The sequence below is a fragment of the Pelophylax lessonae genome (assembly GCF_965119305.1).
Source record: "Pelophylax lessonae genome assembly, chromosome: 5".
Taxonomy (NCBI): Eukaryota; Metazoa; Chordata; class Amphibia; order Anura; family Ranidae; genus Pelophylax; species Pelophylax lessonae.
This window is the reverse complement of record NC_138772.1, coordinates 207,997,260-208,005,611: the sequence shown is the minus strand read 5'-3', so window position 1 is coordinate 208,005,611 and position 8,352 is coordinate 207,997,260. Positions and strand designations below refer to the sequence as shown.

Below are 8,352 nucleotides of genomic sequence, written 5' to 3'. Positions count from 1 at the left end.
TTGACCAAGTCGCCTAACAAGTCGTACTAGTGTGAAGGGAGACTTAAGAAATATGTTTTTTTTTTTTTGCCTTATGTTATTTTGGATATAGTAAGAGTGGCTTATTATAAACCATCAGATTTTGTCACCTATGTCCAACTGGGAGATTTCCCCTATTTTCTGTTCCATAGCATCACAGAAAGTGAGGGGAAATCCCTAGAAGCCACCAGGATCACCAAAATGTATGTCCCCAATTCTAAGGACCTCCTGACCCCATCACTTCATTGCCTCCTGTCTCCATCACTCCATCATCTTCTGACTCCATCACCTCCTGTCTCCATCACTCTATCATCTTCTGACTCCATCACCTCCTGTCTCCATCACTCCATCATCTTCTGACTCCATCATCTCCTGTCTCCATCACCTCCTGTCTTCAACACTCCATCCCCCCATCACCTCCTGTCTCCATCCCTCCTTCACCCCCTGTCTCCATCCCTGCTTCACCTCCTGTCTCCATCCCTCCTTCACCTCCTGTCTCCATCTCTCAATCACCCCCTGCCTCCATCCCTTCATCTCTCTATTAAACTGTCCATCCAACCATCCCTCTGTTGTAGGTCCCTCCAACCATATCACCCTCCATCATTTTCATCTTTCCATAACTCCATTCTTTTATCTCTTGCTCCATCCGTCCCTCACTTCATATCTCCATCATACTGTCCATCCAACAATCCTTGTATCCCTTCCCATTTTCTATCGCCATCACTTTTATCCTTTTATTATTCTGTCTCTCCCTCTATCTTTCCATCCCTCCATCACCCCATCCCTCTATCCTTTGCTCCATTTTTCTGTCTTACTCACCATCCCTCCATGCCTTGCTCCATCCCTTCATCTATCCATCTCTCTGTCAATCTCCCTCCCTTATCACTCTACCACTCTGTCTTTCCATTTTTAAACAAATAAAAATACCCGGAGCGCTTCCACACCAAATGTGCTCACTACGTACTCAGATATATATATATATATATATATATATATATATATATATATATGAATAGTAAACACCTTAAGACCACCACGCACAATAAATAAATATATAATGATCATACAGTTTACATACACACTGTTGCACTATGCGCTTTTCATCTGAAAATCAGCCTGATCTGTCATTTTGCTGCTGCCTCCCCTCTCCTGGCATGCTTGGATTTGTAGTGCCACAGACACATGAGGTGGCAATGCAGGGGAGGAGGCTGTACCTGTGTACTGGACTGGTGAGAATGTAATGGGTAGGGATTCTAGGGAGGTGTATTAGAGATTGGGGGTAGAAAACCGAAAACTTTCCCCCTTTAGAAGCAGTGCAGTTCTTAAAAAAAAAAAAAAAAAACAATCCACGGTGCCCCACTGTGAAATTGTCTATTTGTATATAAGGTGAACTTTACATTTATTTTAGCAGTAAACCCAAGACTTGCATGGGTGTAAGAAGATGTCCACCCCTGTTTTGTGTTCTGTCACATTAGATAACCTATTGGAACGCATAGTGGCCATGTTGGAAAGTATGGCGCATGCGCAGTTAGTTGTTCTCGTCCGAGTGTCACTTCCGGTTGCAGAATCTGATAGGTAGCGGTATTCTGATAAAACAGGAGGCTTGGAACTCAAAAGCAGAGATAATGAGAAGGAGGCTTGGAACTCAGAAGCAGAGATAATGTAAAGGAGGATTGGAACACAGAAAAATAAATAATGAGAAGGAGGCTTGGAACTCAGAAGCAGCGATAATGAGAAGGAGGCTTGGAACTCAGAAGTGGAGATAATGAGAAGGAGGCTTGGAACTCAGATAATGAGAAGGAGGCTTGGAACTCAGAAGTGAAAATAATGAGAAGGAGGCTTGAAACCCAGAAGTAGAGATAATGAGAAGGAGGCTTGGTACTCAGATGCAGAGATAATAAGGAGGCTTGGAACGCAGAAGTGGAAATAATGAGAAGGAGGCTTGGTACGCAGACATGGAAATAATGAGAAGGAGGCTTGGAACTCAGAAGTAGAGATATGAGAAGGAGGCTTGGTTCTCAGAAATGAGAAGGAGGCTTGGTTCTCAGAAGTGGAGATATGAGAAGGAGGCTTGGAACTCAGTAGTGGAGATATGAGAAGGAGGCTTGGTTCTCAGAAGTGGAGATATGAGAAGGAGGCTTGGAACTCGGAAGTGGAAATAATGAGAAGGAGGTTTGGAATGCAGCAGCAGGAAGGAGTAAATTGCAAACATTACGGAGTATCCTGGCAGTCGGTGATTGTGAGAAGTAGACTTGATGATTAAGGTATTGTTCTGTAGATCTACTATAAATAAAAGTGACAGGAGAGACTGACAACTACGGAAGTGAAATGTCACTTAGATGAGAGGTCTAGAGCCATATGCTTTAAGGAAGTAAACTATTGTTTATGTGTGGGTTGGTTTGGAAGTGAGCAGGCGTTGTGTTTTACAAACCGTTAAAGAGGTAACTTTTACTGACACATGAAAACTGTGTGCAGAGTTTAGGGAACTCCTAGCACCAAGGGATTGTAATTAACTGAGAAGTCAATTTTTTAAATACAATTAACCTGTAGCCAAATATGTTGCTGGGTTACATTGTACTCTAGTCATTCTACTCTTTTTCATGCATTCCACTTGCCACATATGAGCAGGAAATCATTGTCAGAAGCTTACACAGAGAAGCTCATATTACAGTGACAAAGTGCAGGTTAAAGAGAACTACAAGTCAAAGAATACATTACAGCAGTGCATGAGCAGTTAGTGGAAGCTAGGTCAGCTGGTGGACTTATTTCCAGTTGGTTGGAGGTGGAGATGGGGTTAACCACCTCCAGTGTGGGCGAATTCTGACAATTCTCACATGTAAAAATCTGCATTTTTTTTGCTAGAAAATTACTTAGAACCCCAACACATTATTTATTTTTTTAAACTGAGGCACTGGAAAATAAAATGGTTGTTGCTGAAATTTTTATGTCGCATAATATTGCACAACGGGTTGTCAAATGAAAAAATTCACTTAAATGAATTTTAGTGTACGCAAACTCAATATAATACCCATTTTTTTGTAAAACATAAAAGATGAGGTTCCACCAAGTAAATAGTTACATAACATGCCACGCTTTAAAATTGCATACGCCCATGGAACAGCTCTAAAATACAGTACCTAAAAATTGCCATAGGTGACATTTTAAAAGCCTGCACAAGTGTGCCGGTTCACACTTGTGCAGATGCGGAGATCGCATGTAATTCGGAGCGCACTGCTCCTAAATTACATGCGATCTCATGTGCGGTGCGAATTTCATACACTTTGGTGCGGATGCAGTGCGAATTCAGCCATGCAAATAGGCACATGAGGCATTTTTTTATTCGCAACAGAATCGGATCACATAGTGGTTCACACTAGTGCGATCCGATTCTGTTCGAACTTGCAGATCGCACTGCGATATGCGATCGCAACTGGGGGTGTCGTTAACCCCCTGCGTATCGCATATGGCAGTGTGAACTGCCAGAGGTGCGGATGTGATGTGGGATCACGCTGCATATTCGTGCACAAGTGTGAACCGGCACTTGCAGGATATCAGTTCAGAGTCACACCGGAGGTCTGGCACTAGAGCTATTGCTCTCACTCTGACATTCGCATTCATACCTCACATGTGGCGCGATCACTGCGCGTGGGACCTACCTGCGCGTTCACATTTGCACATGAACATGGGGAAATGCAGCACTTTAACTTATTTTATTTACACTGTACTTTTACATTTTTTTTTTTTTTTTTATCACCTTTTTTGCCATTACAAGGGATGAACGACATTCCCTTATGATAGCATGAGTTGTGACGGGTCCTCTTTAAGGCGAGATCTGGGATCTCTGCCTGCCATACATAGGCTGAATGTACCAAGTTGATTGATCAACTTTGGTACCACCAGCGTGCCTGATTCTCTTAAGATTATCGCTAGGGGCTACTATCATTGTCTTCTCCTGGAGGGGGCACCTTCACCCACCCCCAACCGGGAGTAGACAATTGCTCAGCAGGAGGGATTCATTCCCAGGTCAGCACTGTCTGTGTTAATTGGGAAATCGTGCAAATTTCTTTCCTGAAACCTGTAAATGCAGGATGGAAATTCCCACCATGTATTATCCTGCCTTAGACCCTGGATCGCTTCTCTGGCCTCCAAAGCATTTAATCAAACCAAGATCGATTCGATCAGATGCTGTTAAACAAACCAAAACTGGAAGTGACAAAATACTTGTCGCTTCCTGTTTCTTACATCACAGATGGAGGTGGATTTGGATGTACCCTCTCCTCCCCTGAATGGTAGCAATTTAAGGCTCCCCGAAAAGCTCAGTAAGGCTGGGGCCAGCAGCGACAAGGGGCCCCCTTCCTCCACCTGCACAACTGATCAAGCAGCTGTATAGCCACTCAGATCACTTTTAATTTTTAGGAAACCCCCCGCCATAAAGAATGATACCTCAACCATTGCTACAGCGGCAGCGATAACAAAAATATCACCCTTCTTGTCCAAGAACGTGTGTGTTTGTGTATTTATTTATTTTTTTTAATCGGTCTATAGAAGTTAAAGGGGAGGGGAGAAAAATAGGGAGGGTGTGGGAATAATATGTTCTTTTTTAAGACCCCTGTCTTTTTTTTTTTTGCTGCCTGTACTTTTTCTTCAATTCTTTAGAGGGACACAATAGGAAGTAAGAAGCAAAGTGGGGTGAATACTCCTCTTAGACCATAGGTGTCCAACCTTTTGGCTTCTCTGGACCACATTGAGTGTAGAGAAATTTTTTCGGGCCGCATATAAAATATATACTATAGTTAAGGTATATAAGTAATAAAATGCCACCGCACCCCCCCGCACTAATTTAACACTACTAGAGGATGTTCAAATGAAATGGAATCAGTATACAGAGGATTACTTCTTCTGAGAAATATTAAAGGAACACTCTAACCACCATGACCACTTCAGTGATTTGAAGTGGTCATGGTGGTAGGAGTCAGAAACACTGCACATGCTCACATCCCCCCCCCCAACTCTGAGGCAGCCTCTGCCTACCGTTAGTTGGAAGCCGCTGTGGCTATGCCCCCGACCCGACTTCCTTCCTCCCCAGCAAAAAAAGAATTGTCAGGGGGTTCTGGGCCGCATGTGGCCCCCGGGCCGCAGGTTGGACATGCCTGTCTTAGACAGTTGTTATTGGTACAGTTGTTCACATTGAAAGGTTTCCCCTTTTGTTCTTGTGATTACTCTAAAATTATGGATTTTTTCCTTATTTTCAGCACTGGAGACAATGGTCACCAGGTGAAAAAGGAGGGTAAAATCTAAAAACAAACAAAAAAAGTCTGACTCAACCCCTGCACAGTGCTCCGAGTAGTAATGCTCCCTGAACAACGTTATTGATCAGATTACTGTGCATGGGGGGGGGGTTAGACTGTTGCACTCTGTATGAGAGCAGCAGTCCAAATTTTCAGTATTCTTTCAGCTTAGGGGTATTTGGCGTAGTCTACACCAGTAAAACATAAAAAGGTCTGTACTTTTCAGGCAGTCTGACTGCATCCCATTAATAAAAATATGGGTTCAGTTGGGATATAAGTGCATAAGGATCAATTGCACCAGTGTTTTCCAAGTGTCATGTAAACTACTCTTCCCTGCAAATGCTGTATATGGAGACCTAACAGGTTCCACACTAGGGACCTAAATGGCAGGGAGTAAGTATAGGACACTGAAATTGACAGTCCATAAACATAGTCCATAAACTGGTAGTCCATATATTCAGGTCCGTGTATGATCCATATGGAAAATCCAAAAAAGTACTCTGTAGGCTGCACTGATGACAAGTAGAAGAAACTTGGGGGCAACTGTAGGGAGAACACAGGCGCCACTCTAAGTGCAGTATTAGAGTCATACCCGGAAGTGACGGCGGGAGAGCCCCAGTGCGTTCCTATAACCAGGAAGTGTCGGTAACCACCGGCTAACGTTCTGAGGATCGTGACCGCTCGAGCCATCCTGACCATTACACCGGAATGATGGGCCCTTTTTACATTTATGTACATTCCTATGCCTACCTATGCATTCCTTTGTGAGTACCTTTTTTATACCTGAATTTTATATCAATAAATCCTAATACTGCACTTAGAGTGGCGCCTGTGTTCTCCCTATATTACATTATATGCGGGAACTTCCTTCTCTCTGCACAGGCATATGCCAAAACTATTTTCTCTTTTTCTCTGGGGTTCTTGAGCATCCTTTATGTTCCCAGCTTGGGATACCTAATGCTTCATCCTCTGCTCAAACCATGTCAAATCCCATCTTCTGTCAAAATCCAACCTTCATCTAGTACCTGTAACAAGCAGCTGGTGTAGAGTACACATATTCTTTCACAAGACTTGTTATGTACACAAAGCTTGAAATCTGCATTTTCTCCTCCTTTTGCGCCAGTTTTTATATTTCGCATATAATGTATGTTTTGTGAAGTAACATCTAGTTGGTGCTTAGATTACTACAAAGATTGAAGTGGTGACACCCAGCTGACCAGACTTTGGGAAGCATTGCATTACGCAAGAAATCATTTTTCCAATTTCTTATGCTAAAAATCTGTTTCATATTTTTTTTTTTTTTTTTTTTTTTTTTTAGGGATAATGCTGCCAGCATGTCTGTCCATTCATTGCTTTGTGACCGCATTGTAATTGCCAAAGAATTAATAAAGAGAGCGGAAGCCCTCTCCAAGTCTCGACCCGGAGGAGTTGAAGGTGGAGCAAAACTATGCAGCAAGTTGAGAGCTGAGCTGAAGTTCTTGCAAAAAGTGGAAGTGGGAAAAGTGGCCATTAAGGAGTCTCACTTGAAAAGCACCAACCTCACTCATCTAGAAGCCATTCTTGATTCCGCTGAGAGTCTAGGGGATGTGGTCAGTGTACTCCATGTCTTTAGCTACAAAGACCAGTTTGGTGAAAAGCAAACAATTGTAGTGGATGTGGTAGCTAATGGAGGCCACACATGGGTGAAAGCAGTTGGAAGAAAGGCTGAAGCCCTACATAATATATGGCTTGGTCGTGGTCAGTATGGTGACAAAAGCATTATTGAACAAGCGGAGGATTACCTACAAGCTAGTCACCAGCAGCCTATACAGTATAGCAGTCCCCACATCATATTTGCTTTTTATAATGGCATTTCCTGCCCTATGGCTGAAAAGCTAAAGCAGATGGGAATCTCAGTACGTGGTGATATAGTAGCTGTTAATGCCTTTGAAGAAACTGCACATGAAGAAGAGACTTTAAGTGACAGTGAATCTGATGATGATGCTACAGGGCTTTTACATGGTGGTATAGTAGATAGGGAAAATATAGTGGCCAGTGTGGCTTTTCCTAGGGAGGTCAAAGTTGAGGTCTGTAAGCGAGTGAACTTGGATATCACTACATTAATCACCTATGTGTCTGCACTTAGTCATGGGGGTTGCTACTTGGTTTTTAAAGAGAAAGTACTCACAGAACAGGCAGCTCAGGAAAGAAAGGAGAAGGTGTTGCCAATGCTGAAGTCTTTCATGGAGGACAAAGAACTTTTTGCATGTGAGTCTGCAGTGAGGGACTTCCAGGCTATATTGAAAACCTTGGGAGGACCACAAGAAAGGGAGCGAGCCTCATCACTTATTAGAAGAATTACTGTGGTACCCGACCAGCCTTCGGAACGTGCCTTAAAACTTGAAGTCAGCTCCAAAATAAACCGGCGTTCAGTCTCCATATTTGGCACTGGGGACAACTTGAAAGCAATCACAATGACTGCTAACAGTGGCTTTGTAAGAGCAGCAAATAACCAAGGTGTTAAATTTAGTGTTTTTATACACCAGCCTAGAGCATTAACTGAAAGCAAAGAACCTACTGCTACTCCTTTACCAAAGCAGCATGTGTCTCCTGATCGGCTATGACCTGAACAGGTGCTGATTTCACAGAATTTTCTTAAGTTGTTATTTGTTCTATCACAAAGAGCAAAAATTATGCCATATTTTGCTTTATGAAATAAATCTCTATAAAATTACTGGATAAATAAAGGCATGACTTTTTTGTTCTTTTTGTGTTTATGAAATGGAAGCCATTATTTGAAGAGAACCAGAGAGGCTGGCTTAGCTGGCTTCCTAATGCCTCGTACACACGCAACGATTATCGGCCGACCGATCGGCCATCTTTTGTCCAAGTTGTGTTGTGTTGGTTGGAATGTACCTAGACTGCACACGAATTTTCTCGGCCAACAAAAATCTACTTCAGATTTGTGTTGGTTTACTTTCCGTGTGTTTTTTCTTCTCTGAGCATGCCCAGTCTTGCTCATCAGATTTTTGTCTGCTGAAATCTGTACTGACTGACGGAAAATCGG

General features: G+C 42.7%; 1 protein-coding gene across 2 annotated transcripts; it reads left to right on the top strand.

The window, feature by feature from the left end:
* The first annotated feature begins 1,775 nt into the window (after positions 1–1,775).
* Positions 1,776–8,030, top strand: LOC309557002 (UPF0415 protein C7orf25 homolog). 2 transcript variants are annotated; one of them, XM_082259598.1, is made up of 3 exons: positions 1,776–1,794; positions 2,191–2,282; positions 6,625–8,030. In XM_082259598.1, the coding sequence occupies exon 3, from the start codon at positions 6,641–6,643 to the stop codon at positions 7,907–7,909; it is 1,269 nt and encodes a 422-aa protein (XP_082115724.1). In that variant the 5' UTR covers positions 1,776–1,794; positions 2,191–2,282; positions 6,625–6,640; the 3' UTR covers positions 7,910–8,030. The 2 variants fall into 2 exon arrangements, with proteins under 2 accessions (XP_082115724.1, XP_082115723.1); XM_082259597.1 differs by lacking the exon at positions 1,776–1,794 and having other exon boundaries at positions 2,145–2,282.
* The last annotated feature ends 322 nt before the right edge of the window (positions 8,031–8,352 follow it).